General features: G+C 41.6%; 1 protein-coding gene across 1 annotated transcript in view; it reads right to left on the bottom strand.

Moving 5' to 3' along the window:
- Positions 1-25,089, bottom strand: part of egflam (EGF-like, fibronectin type III and laminin G domains) — a 41,342-nt gene extending 16,253 nt beyond the window's left edge. The window contains exons 1-7 of the mRNA XM_080434395.1: positions 24,715-25,089; positions 21,498-21,607; positions 18,301-18,387; positions 14,019-14,045; positions 7,648-7,765; positions 5,817-5,952; positions 2,460-2,626 (exon numbers count right to left, since the gene is read on the bottom strand). Of these exons, the coding sequence (XP_080290521.1) occupies positions 2,460-2,626; positions 5,817-5,952; positions 7,648-7,765; positions 14,019-14,045; positions 18,301-18,387; positions 21,498-21,607; positions 24,715-24,808 (739 nt within the window). The 5' untranslated portion in view covers positions 24,809-25,089. The remainder of the gene's footprint in view (positions 1-2,459; positions 2,627-5,816; positions 5,953-7,647; positions 7,766-14,018; positions 14,046-18,300; positions 18,388-21,497; positions 21,608-24,714) is intronic.
- Positions 25,090-27,759: the final 2,670 nt, after the last annotated feature.

Genomic DNA, 27,759 nt, shown 5'->3' with positions numbered 1-27,759 from the left:
CAGCCAAGCTCAACTGGTGGTGATGGTGGGGGGGGGGGTCTGTCCGTCAGTGTGTATTGGTGGGGACAAAGGGTCTACCGTCCGTCCTCTTCTTAATCCTGTCTGATGAGGCTCGGACATAACCGGCTTTTGCCCCCTGCTGAGAAACCACGCTTCTCTAGCTCTCTTCCTCTTGCTCAGTCACTGATTTTTTTTATTTAGTTTCCCATTCATTTCTTTCTTTCTAGCGCTGTGAGATTCCCTCCATCACTGTACCGCATTCTCTACACCTATCTCCCTCTTTTTTACATTTATTTCCATTTCGCTTCTTCTCATGGGCCAGACAAGTAGAGCTTAAGATGCTTAATTCAATCACGGCAGCTGAACTGTTCGACAGCCAGTGTGAGAGGCACAGAACAGTTCCTCCGCCCACCCACATGCTCTCCAGTTCAGGACAATACCTACAGTGACTGGGATTGGAAAGGATGTGTGTACACACAGATAGGGAAGTATTTCTGTGTGTGTGTGTGTGTGTGTGTGTGTGTGTGTGTGTGTGTGTGTGTGTGTGTGTGTGTGTGTGTGTGTGTGTGTGTGTGTGTGTGTGTGTGTGTGTGTGTGTGCATGTGCGTGCATGCGTGTGTGTGCGTGTGCGTGTGTGTCGCAAACATCAGGCCTATCATTTCAATATCAATCAGACCGCAATGTTCCCTCCCTCCACCATGACATCCCATTACATTAAAGGTAATCAAGTAAATGACTGCTCTACTATATCTGACTACCTCCATGTGTTTAAGGCTCCAGTCAGAAACATCACTGATACACAAACACTGGCCTATATTCAGGAAAATGCCCAGAGAGGCAAAACCTGCAGCAGGTCGGCACAGACTGCGTATGGGTCAACGTTCATGTTGTCACATACAAATCTAACCTGCGTCCATATTTGACCTCTCATGTGAAAAATTTAGTTTTCTTTTCTTTTCACATTTGGATGTTTTGGATGTTCTTCATAAATGTAATTACTTTCTAATCCTAGCATGACGAAAAAATGCAATTGTTGTTGTTACCAACCTCGCCAGTAGACTGGTGAGTAAATCAAAAACAGCTGGCTAGGGAACATTTTGAGGCATACAGAGCGAAAGCAGCTGCAGTTTGGTTTCCAATGAAAGCTGTTCATCAGATTGATCTATTAAGATGAAGGGGAAAAAAAGTCTTATTTCTTATTTCGAGCAGTCGAGAAGGCACGCCGGTGTAGACATTATTAAGCCTTTACTACTGAACAACCAATGCTTTTCAACTCTTTAAATGAGCCTTTGTCAGGGAACAAAATCTATTTATTATTATTTATTGCCTATTATTCGCACATAAAAGGTTTTGACTGCTTTGTGCTGTCTGTGGTGCTCAACCCTGCCTGTTCTGTGGGTTCATTTCCAATGTATGATTGCGTATTTTTGTATTCTTGGTTTGTTTCATGCTAAAATTTGCTGACGTAATTATTGTTTTCAGTTTTGTCGGACTAAGTTCTGAAAATGTGTTTATTTGGTTTTGTTTTGTAACTAAGTTACTCTTCAAATAGGGTAGGCATAAAAAGCCCCGGCTTCAGCCTACACCTTTTCGGTGCCACCTCTGTATTTGTAAACCAAACAGAAGTATCTATGTTATGATAAAGCACCAAAATAAACTATTCATTCATTCATTCATTCATTCATTCATTCATTCATTCAACCACTGATAGTGCTGATTTTAAGAATTTAGGTCAAAGTGCACTTGGATTATCAACGTTATTAACAAAATAATAGTAATGAGATGGGGAATATAGTTGGAAAAGAACACTACTGCTTCACGGCTATCTAACACGCAATAATAACTGTTGTGTTGTTGGTCTTTGTCTGTTATGTCATGTTTATTTGTTGAAAAATAAATAAATACTTTAATGACAAAAGAAAAAAAAGGCTATCTAACACTTTTGAAGTAGGCCCTACTTCATAAGAGTTTAGATAGCTTACTTAGTAGGGCATTACTTTGGCCTTACTTCATCTGCAAGCTATTTCGGAGCCCTTACTTCATCAGCAAGCTCACAACGCGTCGCATGTAGATCCGCTATTTTCACTACTTTATATATTTAGAAAGTGACAGCAGGGCCGGCCTGCCCATTAGGCAGGGCGCCACTAGGCTCTAGGTGGCGCTGTGGCAGAAAACGGTGGCGCGGCGGGGGGGGGGGGGGGGGGGGGGGCAGGAAAAACATTGCCTTGGGCGCCAAATTGCCTAGCACCGGCCCTGAGTGACAGTGTTTAATTCTGACAGTGGGCTGTACAAATATTCAACCAATTAAAAGTGTTGCACAAGAACTTGTAACTAAATATCATTGGATCCATCTGAACATTGGTTCTTTTTTCCATTTGCTGAAAAGTTACGGTTTTGAACATACAAGATTTCCACCCAACAGCGACAATAACACAAGATGTTTTAACTGATGCTCTTACCAAGGGTGCGCACTGGGCTGTTGATTTGGCTTGGTGGGCTGACTCCATGCACATTGACACTCCTCACTACAAACTGGTACTCTGTGTCTGGTTTTAATCCCTTTAACACCATGGAGTTAGCCTCGATGGGCTCACGGATGTATGTCCACTCTGTGTCCATTTCTGGCCTGAGAAAGAGAAAACATCCACATATAATTTATATATATAAAGTATTAAACATACTGTACTGTCAGAGCCTTGATTTTAATCAGCTTACCACGATTTGACCAAAGCTGTTAGATTTGTCCTTTTGCAATGCATTACCAAAGTTGGTTCAAACATAGTGTGAAGCTCATGGCCATTGACTATACTGGGAGATAATATTTTCGTTTAGTAATAAACTTTGTGTCAGAGGTGGGAATATATATTTTAATAGTGGTATATTCAATACAGTAAACCTGATGCATTTCCCACTGAAATAAACAATAATAACAACACTACCCTACAGGCATTTTGTCTTCGCAGATGAGTAAAGGCTGGAAAGGAGGCTACCCTACAGGTACCAGGCATTTACAATAGCGAATCAAATTACTACATACTAGACTAGAGCAATGTCCATTGCCGGTTTTGCAATACCTGTTGTACCCCATTGGACTTGGAGGCCAGTCTATGACGTCAGTACTATGATGTCATATTATTGATCGATTGGTATAACGGTTCTCGAGACATACACACAGGCAGGCACACACACAAACAAACAAACACACACACACACACACACACACGCAAACACACACACACACACACACACACACACACACACACACACACACACACACACACACACACACACACACACACACACACACACACACACACACACACACACACACACACACACACACACACGCACACACACACGCACACACACACAGATTCTGTGCATTTAGAGATAGGAAATAGGGGATTATGTTGTGCTTTTCCATTTAAGGGAATGATCTAGTATTTGGATTGCAGATTATCTTTTGATAGACCTCCTCCTGCTGTTTCACACAAATTGTAATTCTAAATCGAATACTCTGGCTGTAAATAAAGCATTTCCAGAGTTGAAAAACTAATAAACTAAAGTGTGAAGCAAGATAAATGAAGAATAGTAGACAGAATTAAAATACATAAAAACCGTTTAACCAGAGAGTGAATTGAAAACATAGGAAACAGCAGCAGTCTTGTTTCCTGTTTTCCATCTGGAGCTATACCATCTATGTCCAGATTTTGGGGTACTGGTGGTCAGGCGCCTGAAGCCACAACTATTTGTTGTATAAGGTCATCTCCGTCATCACTCAATGTCTGTGTTCAGTGATATTTCCTTTGATGTGTGGGGGGAAAGATTTGCCTCTAAGATGGCTCTTGTTCTATGAGCATGCCCCTGCATGCACACACAGACAGTGATTCATGTGTAATCCCTCACACACACTTTATCTGGTTTCTCTGCCTCAAACTCTCTCTCTCTCTCTCTCTCTCTCTCTCTCTCTCTCTCTCTCTCTCTCTCTCTCTCTCTCTCTCTCTCTCTCTCTCTCTCTCTCTCTCTCTCTCTGGCAAATTTGTACTTGGATGTGCATCAAAAATAGCAGATCTACAAGCTCACAACGCACCACACTGTGACGCATTGTGAGCTTGTAGATCTGCTATTTTAAGTACACGACACTGGCGTGCAACTAAGTATAAATCAAGCTTAAAGGGCTGTTCACGCTGAGCACTAGTATCTATAACTATAAACATACAGTTTTAAATATTGTTAAGTGGATGGTAGAGTTCAGACCAACTGTAAAGCAAATACAATGGTGAACAGCCATTTACTCTTACTCTTTCACATTTTTTTCTCACTTGCATCTCTCGCTCTCTCTCTCTCTCTCTCTCTCTCTCTCTCTCTCTCTCATCTCTCTCTCTCTCTCTCTCTCTCGCACAGACCTCTTTTTGATCTATTTTCCTTCAAGTTTATTTTTAATAACTTGTATTGACTGTGTAGTTTTGTAGTTGAACAATACTTGAACATCCTTTTAAAAGCTCTCTCTAATCTTACATCTTTTTCTCTCATTTGTCATTACATGAGGTCCAGAAGCTGAAAATAATCTTTTTAGCTGACTATTCATCAATCTAATTATTCAGGACTACAATTTCACAGACAATACAGTAAAATGCTAATCTAGACATGTGAGGTCTTTGCAAGTGTGTGTGGTTGTGTGTGGCTGTGTGTGTGTGTGTGTGTGTGTGTGTGTGTGTGTGTGTGTGTGTGTGTGTGTGTGTGTGTGTGTGTGTGTGTGTGTGTGTGTGTGTGTGTGTGTGTGTGTGTGAGAGAGACAGGACATACATGAGAGCTTTATATGTTTGGTGTGTGCGAAGGTGAAGACATAATGTGTATGTGTACTGCCTGTACCCATGGGTACAGGCAGTACTAAACTGTGAGTACTAAACTGTGAGCCCGGCGGGTAGCGCCACAAATGTGCATAATATATGTTTGTGCGTGCGTGCATGTGTGCGTGTGTGTTTTGAAATGCCTGACCACTGCTGTAATCTGGATCCAGACTGCTATGCTGAGAATGAAATTAATTCTTTCCCATGTCCCCAGTGACCCTGATGTCAAAATGAAATGGACTGCACTGAACAGACAAGAGGCAAACTCACGCAAGTCAGCGCAGTGCTGTGAATTATTCCGAATATAAGAAGGTTTCTATTTATTCCATATAGTATTCTATATAGAAAAATGTATCAAACTTGTGAAGTAACAGCACATACAAGATTTAACAGACAATGTAACATTAAATATTTTCATTCAAGCCAATTTGTTTCAGCTCTTTCTCCAAACAGGGTGAATAATGTTTGATATGATTAGACAAATTGTTGAAAAGTAGCAAATAACCAGAACCAGATAAAACAAGCGTACTTCCTGTACAGACCCACAGAGCATGTGTGTCCGAAAAATGGCGGACACAACAGTCCAGTTCAAGAAGAAATACCAAAAGAGACATGCTCTAAATTCCAAATACGATGCATGCTGGATCCAGACATACAGTAACTCGTGAAATCTAAGAGAGATATCCACACATCAAATAGCTCACGTTGGAAGGAGTTTTATTTGCTGTAGTAACCACTTTAACCCTGGCATCCCTATTGTTTGGCATGTCATAGGCAAACGTGTTGAAAATGTTTCAAAAGTTTCACAAATAACGAAAATACTCAATCTACAAGCTCACAACGTATCGCATTGCAACATGTTGTGAACTTGTATATCGGCTACAGTACTTTCGCTATTCATCATAGGACTACGTAGGACTTAAGTGGTCAATTAATCAATCATGCAATCAGTCAAATATTTCTTACCTGATGTAAGCCACCAGGAAGTGAAGGACTGGTGCACTCCCCTCACTTTCTCCCTGTTGCCATGACAATGCCAGCTCTGTGTCAGATACTGCTGCGACTATAGGCTGGGTGGGGGGCGATGGGGGCATGCACATTTCTATTGGGACAAAGGAACAATTCCACAATGAAACATTAAATGAAACACTTCGCAGGGCGCCAGGTTACCATGGGCGCAGGCGCGCGCGCACACACACACGCGCACACACACACACACACACACACACACACACACACACACACACACACACACACACACACACACACACACACACACACACACACACACACACACACACACACACACACACACACACACACAGATTGAATGACGTGACCACAAAAAAAGAAAAACGGATCAATGGATTGATGGTCTCAAAGCCAAACGAGAGAACAAAACTGGAAGGTGAGACTGAGTCTATCACATTCTGTTGACCATAATCAGCTAATTAATCAGATCTAATTAATTCATTGATAAATAAATCCAAATACATCAGACCAAATGCACTGCATTAATAAACCATGAGCTCCATTGAGGGCTTCTTTTGGAGTTGTTTTCATAAACCTGGGTGCTTGTTTCTCTCGTGAAATCTGGCAACACTGCAAATTAGTCAAACCCTACCCATCTGGGAAGCGAACAGCCTTTTTGCATGTAGTTTAAGCGCAAGGGGGCGGGGCCGCGGGTGGCGGGTGGGGAGAGAGCCTGGCGACGCGAGCTATGTTAGTGCACTGAGTGGCAGTTGGGGCAAACGCAGTCCCCACAACATCATTTACGATTCTGTGCCTATCGGTACATAACTCGGACGGCGCTTAGTCGACTAGCAGACCATCGGCCAGTCGTCGCGGGCACTCGCGCCTGGAGGCGCTCGGGCACGACTCCTCGGCCTCAAGGTCTGCTGAGTCGGTGCACCTCCGTCATGGTCCAAAACTATACTTTATCGGCGAAAAAAGTAGTCTGCGGTTGTTTGAAAAATCGTAAATGATGTTGTGGGGACTGCGTTTGCCCGAACTGCCACTTAGTGCACTAACATAGCTCGCGTCGCCAGGCTCTCTCCCCACCCACCACCCGCGGCCCCGCCCCCTTGCGCTTAAACTACATGCAAAAAGGCTGTTCGCATCTGGGAACCCTACCCATCGGATTTGGAAACAGTAACTTGGTTTGGCTCCTCCCCTTTCTTAGTCCACTTCCTCCCGGATGCATGTGTGTGTTAGAGCTGCAGCTATCGATTATTTTCATAGTGACGATTCTATTGATTGCTTTTTAGATTAATCAAATAATCAGCGTTTTTTTATCTTTACATTTATATATTAACAAATTGACACGACTGAATAGATTAGTTTGATTACCAACTCTATTGAACTTCATGGTCCATTTATGCTACTGTATATGTACAAACAACAAAGGATATATTTTATGTCTGTGTTGTGTGTATATAATTACAAAGTACTCAAGAATATGAATAATTACTAATAATACACACAAAATAAATCCTGAATGTGTTTATTAATGGACTTCCCCCTCCCACAAAGCTGAACTGATGAGCAACTGAAAAGTTTAGTTTCTCCAAAAGCTCGGATGAAAGACAGGCAATGATGTTAACTGAACAAAGATTGTGTTTATATGTTAACATTTCATACCACACACTTGCACACTTTCACTAGCAAATTTGTTTTTAAATAAAAATCTATTAGTCAGATGTTGTAGCCCACGCGCGTGTGTTTGTGCGTGCGTGCGTGCACGCGCGCGTGCGTGTGTATATACATGCGTGCATGCAGCACAGTAGCATATTCTTACCATGTGGTGCAGTCCTGACATCTCTGGGAACACTAGGTCTGCCCTCTCCTGCCCATCCATACGCCCCAACGCTGACTTTGTACTGTGTGTTCACCTTCAGGGTACCAATATGGACATCCTGGGAGAGGTTGCATAGAAGAGTGTAGAGGGGTGGGTAGTGAAGTAGAAAAAATAAAGTAAGGAAAAGGAAGAAAAGAAAAGGAACTAGAAAAAGTGCTCCTCGGAGCACAGGTCTCCGCCAGGTCAGGTAGGTTATTGTGGGGCAGCAATGTTCGGAATTAGCCAATCAGGATGGAATATGAAAAATTGGATGGAACCATCTTGATCACTTGACTATATGTGTACCGATTTGCATGATGTTTGAATTTGTAGGAGTAATATAAAAAAGAAAAGTGTTGCAAAATTGGCCTCATGGTGGCGCTATAATAGGGCAATGTTAAAAGGGTGGCATTTGTTCTTCAATGTAGTGCGAATGTGCATGCAAAGTGTCGCAATCGGACGCTGCATTCATGATTTGTGGCATTTTGTTCAAAACGGGCCACTCCTGCAAACTTTAGATGTCAATGTTAGCCAATCAGGATGGAATATGAAAATTTTAAAAGATCCATCGTGATCACATCATCGTGATCACATGACTATAGAGATCAAGTGTACCGATGTGCGTGAAATTTGGATAAATTCTGAAGGCTTAATATCAAAGAATGTGTTTTACATAAGTCGGCCTCCTGGTGGCGCTATGAAAGGCAAATGTGAAAAATGCAGGTCAGTTGTTTTTCCTTGGCCTCTAGGGAGTGTGCGTGCAAAGTTTCATGCAGATCGGTGCAGTTATAGTTAAAAACATAAATCGTCCATTTATAGCGCCACCATGAGGCTGATTTGAACATTTTCAAGTGGCATTTCTTCCTCGGCCTAGTGGGAATGTGCGTGTGAAATCTCACGGAAATCGCAAGCTGCGTTCATGATTTGAGGCATTTTGTTGAAAACGGAGCAATCCTGCAAACTTTGGAAGCCAACCTTAGCCAATCAGGATGAAATATGGAAAATTGGACAGATCCGTGTTGATCACATGACTATAGAGATACTGTGTACTGATTTGCATGATGTTTGGATAAAATCTGTAGGAGTACTGTCAAGAAGTGTGTTTTGCAAAAAGCGGCCTCCTGGTGGCGCTATAAAAGGCTAATTTGAAAAATTTGGGGCAGAGGTTCTGCTCTGGCATCCAGGGAGTGTGTGTGCACAGTTTCGTTGCGATCAAGCCAACGGTGCCGGAGATTAGCTGTACACAAAATGACAGAATGACGGACACACGGACACACGGACGGACACACACACACACGGACGGACGGACAGGGGGCAAAACATACTCTCTCGCCAGGCCGAAACAATAAATAAAAACTAGGAAATCATGTGGACCCACGTAGAAACAACATGGCACGGCTCCAATGAGATCTCGGTCTTGTAACCAGCCTGTTACAGTCGTCGATGACTAGCCTCTTGCAGAGCCACAGCGTTAAAAAAACAAACAAACCAAATCAGCACATACTGTAGGTACTATTTTCTGGGAGAGGGTGCTCTGCGTTTTTGGGAGAGGGGGGGCATTGAATACTTCACCTGTTGCACCATTATTGTCTCTGTCAGGCTGAAGGCAAGAATATTGCTTTCAACGTGGTACCCTGCACACCTCTGACGCACGTGCATGTGTGCACAAGCACGCACAGAGACACAGTTTGACGCTACTGCATAGGACAGTGTACAATAAGTCTTATTATTGTGGCCTGCCTTCTGGCAGAGATTTGTACTCATCTGTGGCTGAGCACACTTTTCTAGTTCCTTTTATGGCAGTCTGGGAACCCATTTGTGAACAAAAAAACTTAATTAATTTTAATTAATTTTTTTATATACTGAATAATCTTTCTTGAGATATGACTTTATGGTGCCCTGCACTGAATACTAGAGTGACAGAAATAAAAGTACCCTGACCCATGGTCTTAATTTAAATCAAATAATGTGAGGATAAAGCAGAAAGTAGGATTATATTTTCAAAGCACAATCATTTTGGGTACAACAAATTGCATATGCGCACATCATATTTTATATTTATTGAATCCAATGCAGACCTTTTCATTAATTACTTCGTACCATATTTTATGAATGCACATTATAATAGCATGTTGTATTAATTACTAGGTTGCACCCTTACTCAAGATGACGAAAACCTCACTGGCCTGGCTATTTGTTCACATAATCAAAGATGCATGAAGCACTATTATTACACTAACAATTATTCAAATAGTTTGATGTCTGTCCATAGCCTCATCCCATGAGGCTATGGACTTGAACCAAATTGGGAAAATCTGTCAGTCTAGTGTATGGGATCTACTACTAGTCAATTAGAACGCACCTGTCCCTCCACACAAGCCAGAAGGTTCCGGGCTGAAATGCCCACTCGTCAAGTTGCATTGTACTTGATAATCTGTGCATGTCAAATATATTTTTTTCAGTGAATCATCTCTCAGTCACAGCTATGCCCAGTCCTATTTTTGAGCAATTGTAAGTTAAAAGCATGGAAAGCTCATTTCATTTTCCAAGTCTATAGACGATTTCATGAAGAGCCATGCCGGTAAATGAACGCTGGACAATGTGCAATCACAAAACATTGAACTTCACACAGATACGCCCACAGACATGCTGAGGTCTGTTCATCTTAGGATACTGAGGTCAATATCGGGCAGTGTAAGTATTACTACTGGGGCATGCCTCGAACCTTTTCTAGGTTAATTCTGAGCAGAACCAATATTCTAACCTTTCTGGTCCCCTAACATAATGCTTCTAAACTAGTTGGAACAAAATAAAATAAAACAAGACATATTGCTGCTATCCTTTAATTGTGTTGTTCTAAGTTAAACGGACACTGTCTTCATGTACCAAACTTTCTAATAAAAATATGAATTAAAAAATAAGAATTAGTGGACGTACTTCAGTGGCCACTACTGGAAGCGTGCATACAAAGTTTGGCACTGATCGGTCAAGCCTCACTGTAAAAATAAAACATTTTTGGGTTGGGTTGGGGGGTTCGCCCATACAAGTTACAACCAGCCCTGATTTTGAACCTTTCCGTTCTTTCCGTTGGTGAGAACGACTCACAAGTCAGTCTACAAACGCTTTACTCAATAGTGACTGAGGACAATCTCCAAGCTTTTGTTGCTAAAATGGGGTGGAAACAATTAGTTAAAAAAAAGGGTGCATTGCAGAACCAATCCAACGCCTTCTGGGGAAGTCCTTCATACTGGTGAGGTGACATGACTGGTTTGCAAAGCAGAGGGTGTAGGATCCATCCTCGCTGCTGTTCTAGAAGTAAAAAGAAGTCCCTAGACGTATCTGGTAGGTGGAGACAGGGGCGTCACTTGGGGTCTCAACCCCTTAGTGTTCACACTTAACCTCAAATTCATTTCGTTTATGCATATTTTCCTCAACTCAGATTCTGTTTACAGATTCATCTGATTTCAGATCAATTCTGAGTGCATCTCAATCCATGTCTGTCCATCTACATGTGACACATGTTATAGATATCTTTTCGTGTCTGCAACCACATTAACCACTTTCAACCTGGCATCCCTATTATGGGTACGTCATCATAGGCAAATAAAAATCAAACATCCCCACCCTCCCCAAATAGTGAAAGTAGTGGATCTACAAGTTCACAACATAGTAGTGTTGGGAAACTTGTAGATTCACTATTTTGGTAAGTAGCCTAGTAATATGTTTTTGCCTCAGCCTATTCTTTCTGACATGACGCCTCTGGGAGGAGATCTCTGATTTGTCTGACAATGCGACACTAGATACATTCAAACTCCCACTCCACAGCAAGGTGAGTGCGAACCTTGAAGAGAGGCGAAATTGAGCAGGTCGAGGTTGCATTGTCTTGGATGACCGTGTCAGGTTGACCATACCGAGCAAATTGGGCCTTACATCATTTTATCTGGCAGAAAACCAATTTCCCAGAAATCTCTGAAGTGATAATCTATCCCACGGTGCTGGGGGAGTCAACATGCCCAGATACCTAACTGTGTGCCCTCCCGTCTAGACTCTAGCTGAGGTAGTCCTTCTCCCTTCTCTTCTGCTCCCGTTTCTCGTGCTAATGTTGTAGGTAGAAGAGACGTGGTCCCCAGCAGCCATCGTCGCCACCAAGGGCGTCGTTCTGTTGCTGCCGGCCCTGCACCTGTTGCCTGTCCTGCACCCCTCCTGGAGAGCCTCAAAGTAGGTGGCCTGCACGGGCTTGTGAGACTGCAATACTTGTATTGCATCATCTATTTTAAACCACTCCCTTTTTCTTCCGATGTTGACAGAGTCCTCCCAGTCGTCCAACAGCTCCGTCACAACCAGGGCATAGACGTAAGTTCTGTGTTTCCTCCCTCGGTTCTCAAATAGTCCAATTAAGCGACCTATAGTCCCCTTTATGCCGGCCTCTTCACACACTTCTCGAGCTGCGGCAACATCGGGCTCCTCCTCTGGGTCTATTCCTCCACCGGGGACGATCCATTTATCAGGATGCCGACTGCTGCTCACCAGCAGCACCTCCTCTTCCGCCTCGCTCTTGAAGCACAGACACGCGGCCCGTTTCTTGTAGCCGTCCCCGTCGTACGTCCGCGTGTGGTTGGACCTGAGCATCATCATGGAGGGGGGGGCTCAAAAGTTAGCTCAAAAGTATAGCCAAGCAAAGTTGAGCTCTAATAAGTGCTTAATTATGATAAGCCATTGCAACTGGTGCGGGGGTTTAATATGCCTTTCCTTAAAAAACACTGTGCACCAGCTGTTTCACTCCACTTATAAGTCAGAGTTAAAATGAATGAAGTCCAGCAGTTCACCTGACTTATATATTAACTGCAGGCTAGATGTGACTCGTCACAACGTATTGATGACGTTGCCTTACCTTATATGGTGCTTTGCTCTCTAAGAGAAAATCACGTAGTCTTACAGTGCCGGGCGTGAAGTCAGTCGGATCGGCACTTGACCACAACCACCGAGCCGACCGATATGCCCATATATAAAAGCATATAGGGCATAGAAGTGGCCGCCATTTTGTGGTGCCACAGATAGAAACCCCATTCATTTTTCCCATAGAGATATTTATATATATTATTTTAAGCCTGGAACCAAGCCATTCAGGCTCCTGGTGAACCATGACCAAAAAACATTTGATTCTGTGTCCAAAACAAGACCAGGAGACCTGGTTCTGCCAGACCCAGACTTCACATGACGTGTCAGCCTGTGTCTATGCCCATGTATGGACGAAAGGGGGACAGACTTTTATGGCTGGGGCCTAAGGACAAAGTGACCAAAACCAGTTTTTTGCCCATGTATGGAGAAAACAGGTACAAAACATACCCATGTATGGACGAAAGGGGGACAGACTTTTATGGCTGGGGCCTAAGGACAAAGTGACCAAAACCAGTTTTTTGCCCATGTATGGAGAAAACAGGTACAAAACATGCCCATGTATGGACGAAAGGGGGACAGACTTTTATGGCTGGGGCCTAAGGACAAAGTGACCAAAACCTGTTTTTTGCCCATGTATGGAGAAAACAGGTACAAAACATGCCCATGTATGGACGAAAGGGGGACAGACTTTTATGGCTGGGGCCTAAGGACAAAGTGACCATGCCCATGTATGGAGAAAACAGGTACAAAGCCTCATGTAAGCCAGACCCCCTGGGTCCGGCAAAAAATGTTAAACTGCAAAAAAAGGGTATTTATTAAATAGTACATAATATAATTAAATATTCAAATATTTTTATGCCCATGCCGGTAGATAGATAGAGATATAGAAATACAGACAGATAGAGAGATCCATATATGGACATATAGCATAAAAGGGACAAGGGCAGATAGATACAGAGATCTCCTTATATGGGCATAAAAGTGACACAGACAGACAGACGGGTACTCTGACAATGGGTACAACGGGAAGAATAAACTTCAGGCATGAAAATGCATGTTGCTCTAGGAGCATTCATTGATACAATGACGGCACTCTGAAACGTGATGTTGATCTAAAGAGATTTTGGGAGTTTGGACGGAGATGTTTGAAAAAATAATGTTTTTTAACCAGTAATGTATGTTTCTTAATGTTTTGGTTAAACAATTACAGATGAATTATGTATCCTTGTACGTATCGTCACTACTAAAATATTTTTTGTTTCCAGTTTTTGTTTCCGTTCCTTGAACCTGTCCGGATGCCTGCAGAATAATTATTTTGATTACCAAGAGTCAAAACTCTTACAAACCATATGTGGTAGTTTTTCAAATGAAGCCATTGAGATACACAGTATGTTAATCATGAGCATATTTTAACATAAGAGAATGGTACTCACAAAGCCTGCTTGTCCATCGAATTGTCCCTTTGAGAAAAATAGAACAGTTAGTCTCGTTAGTCATTTAAATGTTTGAGGTTAAAAACAATACTGGGATATAATGTGAATATCTCTGCTGTCCGGCAGCAACCAGCTAACTCCAAAATGTTCATTATTCAGGAAATGACAAAAACAAATATAGCTGCAAGCAGCGATAATACGGGGCCAGGTTTTGCAGAGAGAAAAAAGAAAGAAGAAACTATAAGTAATTTGCAGAATAAGCCATAGAAGTATAGAACACTCAACTTGAGAGAAAAAAAGGCAGGCAGGCAGGCAGGCAGGCAGGCAGACAGACAGACAGACAGACAGACAGACAGACAGACAGACAGACAGACAGACAGACAGACAGACAGACAGACAGACAGACAGACAGACAGAGACAGAGAGACAGACAGACAGAGACAGAGAGACAGACAGACACAGAGTGAGAGACAGACACAGAGAGACAGAGAGACAGACACAGAGACAGAGAGACAGACAGACAGAGAGACAGACAGACAGAGAGACAGACAGACACAGAGTGAGAGACAGAGACAGTCACAGAGAGACAGACACAGAGACAGAGAGACAGAGAGACAGACAGAGAGACAGACAGACAGACAAAAAGCAAAGTGCAATAATAGCACAATAAGACATGGAAACGGAATAGATTGAAATTGAGACAAAGCAAATGATTCCAACAGGTGAAATTACTTTTAAGCTCGACCCAGCTGAGGTGGACATACATAGGACGCAGGGGGGCAATCCCAGGTTAAGAACCTCACACATGGACACCTCAACCTATTGCTATTGACAGGAATCGAACGCTCGATCTTCGGACTCACAGGCTGAGACACGACCTGTAGTGCTACAGCTTCGTCCAGGCTGAAGTTGTCTGTTGAAGATCATACATTGTTGCCTTCTGTCATGAACCAAGCCCCTGGCTGAAACTGGTGAAAGTAGCTGATCTACAAGCTCAGAAACACGTTGCTATCTGAAAAGTTGTGAGATTGTAGATTGGCTATTTTCACAATGAAGTATGTCATACATTGAAAAAACACACCCTCAAATAAGCATTTCATGTTATCTTTAACAATTGCACATGTACTCATTGATACAGTCTTGTTGTTTGCAATGCACTTTAAATGAAGTCTGCACCAAGTGAGGCTTGAACTGGCGACCTTGAGGTTGTGAGGCATACACTTAAGCAGGAAGCCATTGGACCAACAGACCTGAACTAGTGAAAACGGAGGTGAGACATATGATACCATTTCAGGCAAATAGCTGAAAAATCCTGGGTTTAAGTGTTTTTCAAACTGCTCAAAATTGCATTAGTATATTGTAGATCGGCTATTTTCACAATGAAGTATGTCATACATTGAAAAAACATACTCTCAAATAAGCATTTCATGTTATCTTTACCGTTTGCACATGTATTCATTGATACAGTCATGTTTTGTGCAATTCAACTTAAATGAGTCTGCATCAAGTGAGGCTTGAACTGGCAACCTTCAGGTTTTGAGGCACACGTTTAAGGGAGAAGCCATTGGACCAACAGACAAGAACCTGTGAAAAAGGAGATCACTCAGATGATACAGTTTCACGCAAATAGCTGGAAAATCCTGGGTTTAAGTGTTTTTCAAACTGCTCAAAATTGCGGACAATCTAAGGGCGGAGCTTACTGGTCAACGTGATACATGTGTTCCTCATGAGTCAAGGCACATGTGTAAGCAGGTTTAATGGCTGTCGGCCAAACGAGGCATGACTTTTGCCTGTTTAAAGTTTGCATTTTCAAAAAATCGCTATAGCGCCCCCCTTTGACCAATTGGAATAAGATTGGTTTCAGTGATATTTGGAATGACCCTCAACATTACCGCAAAGTTTCAAAGAAATGTGAGTCTGCATGTATGTGTTAGGGACACAATAATTGTCATAAAACTGCAATATTCATTGGCTCATTAAAGCTTAATTTTTTCACTTATGGAAAATCTTTTGCACATGTTTGTCGGCATAGGTCCAAAGTTCATGGGTAAAACGTTTCGTGCAGATTACTCAAAAATCCCAGGAGGAGATAGGTTTTAACTGTTTTTCATATAATTCAAAATGGTGGGAGATCTAAAGGTCAGAGGTCAAAAGTCAGAGTGTGAAAGTTGTTGATCATGAGTAGACGTATATGTATATTGAAGTTTCATGGCTGTAGGTCAAACAGGGCATGAGTTGTACCTGTTCAAAGTTGGCATTTTGCTATAGCGCCACCTTTTGACGAAAGATTGTGAGAATTATTTCTTGATAGTTTTTCATGACCATCTACCATATGGCCAAGTTTCGTAAAAAGCGTATGCACGGTTCAGCCAGAACTGCCAAAAGTGGCAGAAGAAAAAAGAGGGGAACATTAAAACAGGTCCAGAGCTGAGCTCTGGCCCCGTAAAAAGTGGAATGGACAGCTGAATGGACCTCCAAGCTCACATTGAGGTTGGCGGTCAAAAGGGGGTGGAACCTGGAGTCAACAAAACCACCCCCCTTTGCTGGACTTAGCTGGTTTAGCAGAAAGTTTGAGGATCCAATGGAGTTAGCTGGTTTTGTCAGAAGCACTTTTTAATACTTTTCATTGGTTAAATATTTTTTTAATCAACACACAGATGTAAAGGGTGTTCAATAGCACTGATTTATGAGAAAAAAATGCAAAAGCGGAAAAATTTAGTTTCTGAGAGACAGCAACGATATGTTAATGAGTAGGCTACCTTTATATCAAGGCCTCATGCTTACAACTAACTCTGAATAAAGCCCCAACCGTTCCCCAGAACTTGGCAACATCTGTTGAAGTCATACTGTGTTACATTAATTTTAGACACCTCTCGTAGCTCTGTCGTCTTTACAGCATTTGTCTATACAGAAGTACCACTCACAAAGGAATGTCTGGGGCAGACACTGGCAAATAAAATAGTGCTAAATAGTGTTGAAATTGTGGGGGAAAAAACACATTTATGAGGAAGGGTTGTTGTGAAAAATTGACCAGTGAAAGATGATATAAAACATATATTTTGTTTAATTGAAAAAGTTACACAGCATGACTTTAAAGCAGCACTATGTAACTGTCCTCTTCTACCACGAATTTGAACCCGGTTTCCTGCGCAAGTGCTGAAACGTTTACCATTGAGCCTGCCTACTTGCTCAGGGGATAAATTGAATTTTGACCATCAGGTCAAAATTCGTGTCAGATCCTGTGTCTAGGTGAGACATGACCTTTAACACAATCTAAATGTCTCAATAGAAGAGCAGGAAGACAAAATTCAACCACCCCAATTGTATAAGTTATATTGTATTAACATACTCTACCATGCAGATTGGACAAAATTACATTTTATTCATTAAAAAAAACATAGTGCTGCTTTAAAATATTTATATAAAAAAAGAAGAAAAAAATAAAAACACTGCTGGTCAATTAATAGTACAATTTACAATTTAGGCATTTAGCAGACGCTCTTATCTAGAACGACTTACAAATGCGAGACTGGAGTGAGCAGAGTAAGCATGAACCCTAATCAACAAACAACAGGGTAAATAGTCAAACAAGTAGAGTGCTGAGAGAACACTGTAGTGCCTCAAAGAAACTAGGATACCAGGTAAACAATGAACCTAGCATCTGTCCAAATAACATTTAACATTTGTGGTCAAGAAACAGACATTTCTTGCCTATATTTGACCAGCCCCAACAGGAGGGGAATTGTTTTCATCCGGTTTGTCTATTTGTTAAGGAAAACGGCCACATGGCGTGACAAGATCAAAATATTCTGAAGGTATGGGGGTGGCATGCCTTTGGTTGCCTTGTAGGCTAATACCAGTGTGTTGTACTGGGTGCAGAAACAGAAAAGGTCCATTCTTCAGTAAGCAGTATTTGGTATATGATTTTTACTGAAAGCATTAGTGAAATTAAACATACTGCTTTTCACTACACATTCCATTTTCTCACATCTCTATTATGTTTTAGGAAGAAGTAGTATTGCTCCAAATAAGAACCAGCTAGTCTTGCCTGTATTTTACCAGCTCATGGAGGGGTATTGTTTTCATCCAGTTTGTCTGTTTGTTAGCAGCTTCATGGGAATAATGGTCACACGAAGTGACAAGGACGAAATAAGTTTCAGTACAATAAAAAAACAGTATAGGATAGAGACACGCATCCCTAACGGTGTGCGGATATTCCTTCCTTTCTTGGACTTGTTACATTATTACACATTAACTTTTGATAAAATTATAGTGTACTTACAGTGGTCAGCATTTCCAAGCTGAGAGGAACCTCCAGCAAGATCGCACTACTCACAGGATTATTATTCTTCATTTCTGTGTAGAACACCTGTAAAGACACACACAGTACAATACATAAATGGTCATGAAGTGCATCAGATTACTTTTTAACAGAGTTTAGAGTGTGAAAGGCCTTGAGAAAGAATTTATTCACGAGTCCAGTGGTTTGAGATTCCAGTGAATAGTCTTGCAAAGTGTATGACTCTGTAAATGTGTTGGCAATGACCTCTGGGCAGGGACGTATCTGGCGGGGGCTGCGGACCGGACCAGTATTGGACCGCGAGTTCCGCATACGTTCTATTCAAAAAAGAGAGCGAAAAGGCAGGCACTAGGACCACGCAGCCGTTGAAACTTTGCAGCCCAGCAGGCGTATATGTCACAGTATGATTGGAAAACCAGTCTGATTGAAAAAGGTGCACTCGTTTTCATCGACGGAGGCACGCCGTCTGAAGGTGACTTGAGCCACGAGAGGCACCGCCAAGTGAGCTTAGGCGAGCGAGTCGCTGTGCCGAGCGTTGCGAATACACATTGTCAATGTGTATAAAAGAGATAGTGCACTTTACTTTACACATTTATTTCACAGCTTAGCTGGAGGCAAAACAAGGGAATTTAGTGACCCTGCATGGGGACTTCAAAGTATTTCTATGGGGGGTTATGGTCAATCACAACCACAGGGAGGGTTCTAGCAACAGCATGCCTGATTTTTTTGTTGCATTTATGACCCTTTGAAGAGCTTTTTGTGGCTGGGGTGGGGGGGGCACTCACTCACTTCTAAAAATAGGATTTTGTTTTGGTCAATGAAAGTTTGTTTTCATATACAGTATATTGACAGTGACTTGGTCTTTGGTCATGATGTCACCCTGACAACCAACCAACAACCAATAAAACCACGGACGGCATATCCATCCACTGACTCTCAGTCAATGTGACTCTCAGTCAGCGCCACAAGTTCAGACCATCCCCTCAGGCTATAGGATCTAACTCTACACTCTTTGGGAGATGGGATTCAATACTCAGACACAGGCACTTGCGCAATAGGAGACAAAATTCATGTGCTACTCATATTTCAATAATGTGAACAATAGTGAAATAAAAAACTGAAACTGATGGTCAAAGCAGGTTGAAGCAGTTAATGCAGTAGTTTTCATTAGTAACAGTTGCAAGTTTCAGTCCTACACAAACATAGGCTACAAAAAGAATCAAGTGCTGTAACGTAATGTTTTCATATTTGTCAAGGAGTCAACACAATGTTTTCATATTGCATGTGCATGTTTTCATATTGCGTGCATGCATGCATGCATTATAGGTGTGCTCCCCCACTTCTAAAAAATAACTTTTGAGTAGTGATAAAAGGCCACCAGTTTTACGTTCAGTCCATTATTGTTTAGCACAGCTATGATGATGTCAGAGATATGGTTTACCAGGATTTTAAAACTATGAACCCTTTCCACAGTCTCCATTTATGAATAGTGGGAGTGGTGTCTGATATATACTTTCTGAAATCTAGTTCCTTGGTTTTTGTGGTGTTCATTGGCAGAGTGTTTGCTGAACACCATGCCGACAGTTTCTGGACCTCATCTCTGGTCAGACTCACCACCCCCTGAGATACAGTAGAGTCTGACCACAGTCATTTCTTCTAAGGTTAGCAGAGAAAGTAGAGTTGGTTAACATACCAAGTAGAGTTGGTTAACATACCAACTCTTCTTTCTCTGCTAACCTTAGTAGAAATGACTGTGGTCAGACTTACTGTATCTCAGGGGGAGGTTGGTAAGTTGGTATGTTAACTATGGTATAAATATCATATATGGTATGCCTTTGCTTCAAATTGTGAGTCTATTTTTCCTTCTTGACCTGAAAGTGTTTTGGCTCAGGATGTTTTCAAGTATGAATGTTGTTTTAGTGCAGCTGAGTGACCAGGCCTGATTTCTGACTTTTATTTTGCCACTGTGAAGACAAGCATCTACAGGAGCAAATACTACGAGGAAACAGGCTTATATATGAACTGCCAAAGTCATTGGCTAATTGAACCCACATGCTAATCTATGAGTGGTCTGCTTGCTAGTTAGCTAGCTTGTTAATCCTCTTAGCACAGACATTATGGTCAAAAGTAGAGCACACACTGTCAAACTGATCCAGACTCCATTAATGGCTTATTCAAAACAAACACATGGAAAGAAGGAAGGCAGGAAGGCAGGAAGGATGGAAGGAAAGAAGGAAGGAAGTAAGGAAGGAAGGAAGGAAGGAAGGAAGGAAGGAAGGAAGGAAGGAAGGAAGGAAGGAAGGAAGGAAGGAAGGAAGGAAGGAAGGAAGGAAGGAAGGAAACCTCCTGTACAAACCTGAAGATATTTTGCTGGCCTGTTGCTTTTTTGGTCTGCTCAACTCTGCTTCACTCTAACACCAAAATCAGTCGTGATAGTTTTCTACCAGCAACTACATTTTATCCTTACACCATGTGTGACAATTGTCAGCAACTAATTTGGTATTCCTGCATCAAAAACTGACACATAATATATTGCATTGGGGGAATTTATATGTTTCTTGTCCTTTTTATGTGGTGTGTTTTTATTATTATTTTTTTTTTTATGATTTATTTTGATTTGATTAATTTATTAGACCAGAGAGAGAGAGTGAGAGTGGTGATTGCAGGGAGCACCCCCGCCTCCCTTCTGTGCTTTGAGTGAGTTGGTTTGGGTATTTTCGTGAGCTATTTGCCACAACAATAACAAAAAGATAATAATATCAGAAACCCACCGGTCATTAAAATATTCACAAACCATAGCGTACATTACTTTCCCCTCTGTATTATGTTGCCCTCTAAAGCCTGCGCCAATCCAGAGTTTTCCCACTGGGACTCCTTGAGGATACACACAGATAGTGGCCCTAACATGGAGGGTTGAAGGCTTCCATGGTGCTAGCAAGCCTGAGGCAGCATGCAAACCGCCTCCTTTATGGCCAACGTACAATCCCTGGGTAACAAGCAGTGCAAGTTGAGAGCAAGGATCTCCTTCCAGCTGGAGACAAAAGATTGTAACATCATGTGCCTTAAGGCTAGTATATACCAGTGACCAGATCAACATTGTGTTGTTGGGCTGCGATAAGCGTCTGTGGCCGAAACTCGGTTGTAGAATGCAGGCTGGGAGGCGGAGATAATGTGTTTACCTTGTATCCAGTAATGGTGCTAACATGACGTCTGGGCATCTTCCATCGCACGCTGAAGGCTGTGCAGTTCACCGTCTCTAGCTGAATGTCCAATGGAGGGCTCAGACGATCTGCTTAAGAGAAACAGACGAAATTAATGGCATGATAATTCAAGGTCATTAAAAAAAAGAAAAATAGAAAAAAAACAGTAAATGTGTTTGAAGATGATGTCCTGTGTTTGTATGGTGCATCTAAGAATTCATTCCTAAAAGTCATGAACTACGGCTTGAATCTCTGATATCTTGTAGATTCTGATCAGGATCGAGCCACAGCGGAGCAACACATTTGTAGGATTTGATGTATATATACACTGGATATTTTTGGGGGATATTCTGTTGGATTGGGTAATGTAGTATGACAGTTCATACCATGTTAGGGGGCAGGGCCTTATAATGGATAAGAAAGCTAGGTAATTATGTGGCCAGAAAATCCCCACCCACTCATTTCAATTAACGTTGCTCACTCAGTGCATAGGGAAAACCTCCTTCTGGGTATTTGTCACCTCACTGAGGTTGTGACGAATGCGCGTCTACGTCACAAACCATCACCAAAAGCGAGCCCGTGTATCAAGCCCATGAATTGGTGAAGTCACACTTGCAGTAGAGTTGGCCACTTGGAAGCTTTTGATTCAAAAAGCCGGTCATCTATGACGTATCTGTGACTCTAAATGTGGGTTTCATAATTTTTTTTGTTAAATATTAGATATTATAAGTATATGTGGAGATACTTCTGAGGCTTACTGGCCACATGCATACAAAATTTGGCACTGATCGGGCCAGCGGTTTGCAAGATTAGCTCTGGACAGACAGACACACTGACAAACAGACCCTGTCTAGACGGCTGGCCAGCGGCCGTATGGAATGGCACCCGGGGGTGAAAACTGCCAGCTCCAGCACCTCTTGTTCTACATCTGTTGATTCCTGAGAAATGTCCGGTTGACCGCTGACCGTGTCAAGCCAAAACATAGCCATGTCTTCATCAAGGCAGGCACTGTTTCATGAGTCATGCAGACTCAAGAGGTCATTTGGAATATTTAGCAATGTCTCTCGAATGAGGATTGTAACATCAACAGTCTAAGTACCTCTTCAAGCACAACTAGGGGCAATCTGGAGAAGAGTTTTTCACAGTCTAGCAGTTAAACTGTAAACTCCTGTGTTCATTTAACTCAGAGTGTGTACATAATAACCAAATAGACCCACATGTGTACACTCTCAGAGTTACAAATGGATAAATGAACACTGAGGATTTTACTGTGTAGTGTAGTACTAGTCAGATAACCCAATGTCTAAAGTATCAAAAGTGAACTCAATATTCTCAGATAGTAGAATGCTCTGAATACAGACAGAGCATTTGGCTCTCAGAACAGCAATTTCAATAACATTCCTATTCACCGTTTTTATGGTTACACATATCACTATCAATGTTTTTAAATCATAATGAATATTATCCATTTCATTATTCATGCTTCTTTGCTACAGTGGTTGAGAGGCTTAGTGATTCAGTGACCCTGGGTCCTATGCTGGTGGAGGTTGATCCTGACAGGTTTAACCACACCGGTTTGGTCACAGGAGAGTCAAAACTAACAACAGCAAAATCTCTTTCTGTAATTAGTGAGGTGTTTCACTAAGGAAAATGACTAACGTGAAATGTTTGTTTTTTTTAAATACATTTTTGCTTCTGCTAGTTAATACTTCTAATGCCTTAATGAAATTCTAACTGAATTTCTTGACTCACTGAAAATTTATTATGAACAAGTTTCTATGATATTTCAATTTCATACCTTGAACTTCACAGTATTTCTAAGTTCTGACTTGAACATAACATTGAGCATTCAATTGACTATCTTGATCAAGCTGAACTGGAGGCTCTGAGGGTATGACTAAAAGAAAACACATAACTTTGCTAACTTAAACATGGTTTCAGTGTTTTTCTTAAGAGAAATCTGGTCAACGAGTGAGACCCGCTTAAGACTCAGGAACAGACCCTGTTCCAAATGAGTCACCTGATATGACTCATCTGGACATCTTTGAGACGCCCTCCTCTTTCAGAATGGGACCAAAAGAATCTCAAACCATTCTTGTGTTATCCCTGCTACCTGGCATGCATGCATTAAAGAAGTTGGTTGAGTGGTCCCTCATTCTAGGGCAATGCAAATAATGCTGTAGAATCTGTTTCCCTAGCTCTCTAATTGTGTGCATAAGACTTTTACAGCATATTGGGCCTACACAAGTGGTTCTCAACCTTTTCAGGCCTTGACCACCCAAAATAAACATATTTGAACTGGGGACCCCCCCAAAATAATTATATCTGAACTGGGGACCCCCCAAAATAATCATATCTGAACTGGGGACCCCCCACCCTGATAAGCACTTGGAACGTAGGAGTTGAGGCATTCAATTTGGTTTGACTCTGTTCCATAGCCGATCTTGTAGATCGGCTATTTTCACAACCTTTGCCTCTTTCTTATATTATTTGACAATTTGGCCAATGTTTGACCAGTTTTTATAGAATATTTTGTTGATTACTATTGATGCAGTAATGGTCTTTTTTCTTTACTTTTTCTTTTTTTAGGTATTAAAAAGGTCTTAAAAGTCATTCAATTGTCACTTCACTGTCATCTGGGGACCCCCCAAAAATCATGTGGGGAACCTCCTGGGGGTCCCGACCCACAGGTTGAGAACCACTGGCCTACACTACCTATGTCAATGTGTGTTGATTTACCACTGAGCATAGATATTGAAATGAGGTAAATACAGCTGTGCTGTCCAGTGCTGAAAAGGGCTCGTCGAAATCATCTAAGCAAAATGTCACAGATAGATCATGATGTGACGCCTTTCAAAAAAAAAGTGATAGTATGTTGAATTGTAGTAAAAACCACACAATATCGCTGTATTAGTCTATAGAATAGTTAATCCAACAGTGATAGTGAACAAACACTAATGGAACGTTAGACTGGTTTTGAAAAGTGCAACTAACATTCATATAGGGAGGGCGATCTCCCTATCTAACTCATAGCAAGCGTTCAGAGACATGTTACAAAGTTTGTTTTTCCTATGCCACGTGATAATACAGAACATTTTTTGTTGCTTTAGGAGTAGCCTAGTCAGTGAACATCACTTATTATTACAACGCTATTGTAAACCTCATGGAATAATTAGAATTATGTATGCCTACTTACCCGATTTGTTTGTCCTTTTTACGCAGACACAAACGTTGACAATGCACATCGTGAATAGAAGTAAGCATATGCAACTTTTTTCTTTAATTTCCATGTCTTCTTTTATCGAAAGCGTGAAGGGTTGGTTAAACGATCATTTTACGTCGACATTCAAACGTGCCTATAACCTGCAAACAACGCGTATAGGCTATTAGCAAATAGAAAAATAATAATAAAAAAATAAAACAGTAAAAATAAAATGATAAAATAATAAAAGTGCTTAGGCTATTAAACTAATAAAGTTTCAGTGCAAGTAAAAGCTGCTTTCGTCCATTAAATTGGCTCAAATACCAGCCAAAGAAAGAAAGGCAAACGGAACTAGAAACTGTCACCCATCCGAACGAACGAAGGCAACCGAGGTTTTGACACTGATGAGATTACAGTCTGCAAAAGATCAGCGTTAACGAGCAGACGCGGTTACTTTACACTGCCACGACAGTCCTCGGGTAATGCGTAAAGACTAGAAAACTCCAAAGGGACCACAAGTTTTTTACACTAATCTCTCGACCCTTTCGACTCAGTATAACTTGTCGCCCTGTCTGTATAAATGTGTGAGACAGCAGCGAAGAGGAGGAGCGCGGTCAGTCAGGAACGTGGGGACATTTAGGGCTAAGAGGATAATAAGCGTCTAATCCCCCCCCCCCCCCCCCCCCACACACTGGCCACAGATGGACATGCAGCATGTCTTGGAGCAGAGGCAGGATAACAACTGTAACCAACGACAGATACCACCACAACTATAGTAGTAGAGCCTTGGTTCTTTGTGTTTGCGATACTTGTGAAATGGGTGCCACAGTTAATCGAACTAATCAATTTAATTGATTATAAAAACTAATTGAAAATCAAATTTCATTAAAAAAGTATAGATTTTGAGTGAAAATGTTCCTTTTATTATATTAGCAAAAATGGCAGGTCTACAACTCAAGCTCACAACCATTTGTGTGACACTGTTTTACTAAGAACTTGAAAATAGGGCTTTATAGTGGTTTAGTGATTGAATACATAGAAACATGGAACATGGAAACCAATCCCCAGGACCTTTTTGTGTTGTCCTTTTAGCCTACATGTTTTACTGTACCCCTGTGCTGTTTACATTTATGACTAATAACGTATTCAATCAATCAATCAATCAATCAATCAATCAATCAATCAAAACCAGACTAATTGATTTAGTAGATTACAAATAATCAATTAGATTTTTTTCACGTTGATTTGTCGATATATATATTTTTTTATTAAACTAGAAAAAGTGTTCCTCGGAGCACAGGTCTCCGCCAGGTCCATGTACCCCTCATTGCAGCGTGCAGGGGCTTCTCGCCAGGTCAGGTAGGTTATTGTGGCCTCCTAGTGGTAGCCATTTCGTTCGTAGGCATTTTGTTCAAAATGGACCAATCCTGCAAACTTTGGAAGCCAATGTTAGCCAATCAGGATGGAATGTGAAAAATCGGACAGATCCGTCTTGATCACATGACTATAGAGATACTGTGTGCCGATTTGTGTGATTTTAGGACAGAAATAGAAATAGAAATAGAAATAGAAAAGAAAATGATTTGCAAAAATCGGCCTCCTGAAAAAAAATCGGCCTCCTGGTGGCGCTATAACTGGCCGAGCTGAAAAATTCGGGGCAGAGGTTCTGCTCTGGCATCCAGGGAGTGTGTGTGCACAGTTTCGCTGCCATCGGGCTAACGGTGCCGGAGATTAGCTGCTCGCAGACAGAAGGACACACAGACGGACGGACGGACGGACGGACGGACGGACGGACAGACAAGGTGCAAAACAGTCTCTGCTACGCCTTCGGCCTGGTGGAGACAATAAAAAGAAACGCACTTCTCGATGAACACATCCTCACTCCCAAATAGAACTATAGTGACCATATTAAATGTATTGAAAAAATGTATAGATTAATTGCTAAGAAAATACCTACAGTACATCACAGTACAGTACACATCAACCTGTGCATACCATGGATAATAAGATGTATAGGAAAATAATCTTTTAAAATGTGAGATTTACCTTAAAATGACTCCATCATTCAAGCTGCAGTACATAAACATGTGCTTGATGTGGTTTTGGTGGTAGGCTACTGGGGAGACATCCTGTTATCATTCATTCTTGATAAGAATTAGAGCAATGATTAGAGCAATGATAAAGTGTTGTGGACTTGAAAGGTTAGGTGGAAGGTTAAACTGATCAACAAGACAAAACCTGCAAGCTCAGATGACAACAATCAAAAGCCGTAACAAACAACAATCAACCTCATCACAGGGTTCAGAGCTGTGGTGATTTCTATTCTGTTCCCTTTCACTCATCTGTATTCACACCAATGTTAGCCACTTATAATAATGATAATCATGTATCTTCTGGGTCACAGTAAGACAAAGTTTTTCCTTTACCTACTATTCCACAATCAAGCCTTTTAGCTTGGGCCTGAATGTGTTATAATGGATGAAATATCACAGTTTTTTAGAAAGGTTTCTGACCACATATCTCCGCCAGGCCTGGTTGCCTATTCCCAGGCCTGAGGTGTAGCCATCAGGACATGAGGGGGGAAATAGAGTTTGTTCGACAGACAGAGCAACTGTTCGCGTTTGTGGCACCCCTATGGCTTTGGAGGTGTACTCTATAGAGGCCCCTCAACATGTTATTCCAATCTGGGTATGATTGGATGTTATGTCCATGATATATGGACTAACAAACACGGATTAACAAAGTACGCCTTCTCTATTAAGGTGGCTGGATGGCTGGATATGGTTGACCGGAGTCCCTCAGGGCTCTACTAGCGACATGTGAAAGCTTTCCCAACAATACTGACGCTGGGGTTTAAGATGGTCCTCTACTCGCCTCTTTTCCATTATCTCCTCCCATCTTCTCGTCAATTAAGTTAATTTTTACAATTTTTACTTACTCTTTCCAGACCAGTATTGCAATAAAGCGCAACTATAAATGATTTCTGGAACCCAGAATGATCAGGTTCGACACCAATACTGCTCCAGGATAGGCTCTCTT

Source organism: Gymnoscopelus braueri (assembly GCF_963280865.1).
Source record: "Gymnoscopelus braueri genome assembly, chromosome: 7".
NCBI lineage: Eukaryota > Metazoa > Chordata > Actinopteri > Myctophiformes > Myctophidae > Gymnoscopelus > Gymnoscopelus braueri.
Note: the sequence above shows the minus strand (reverse complement) of the source record. Positions and strands in the feature narration are given on the sequence as shown.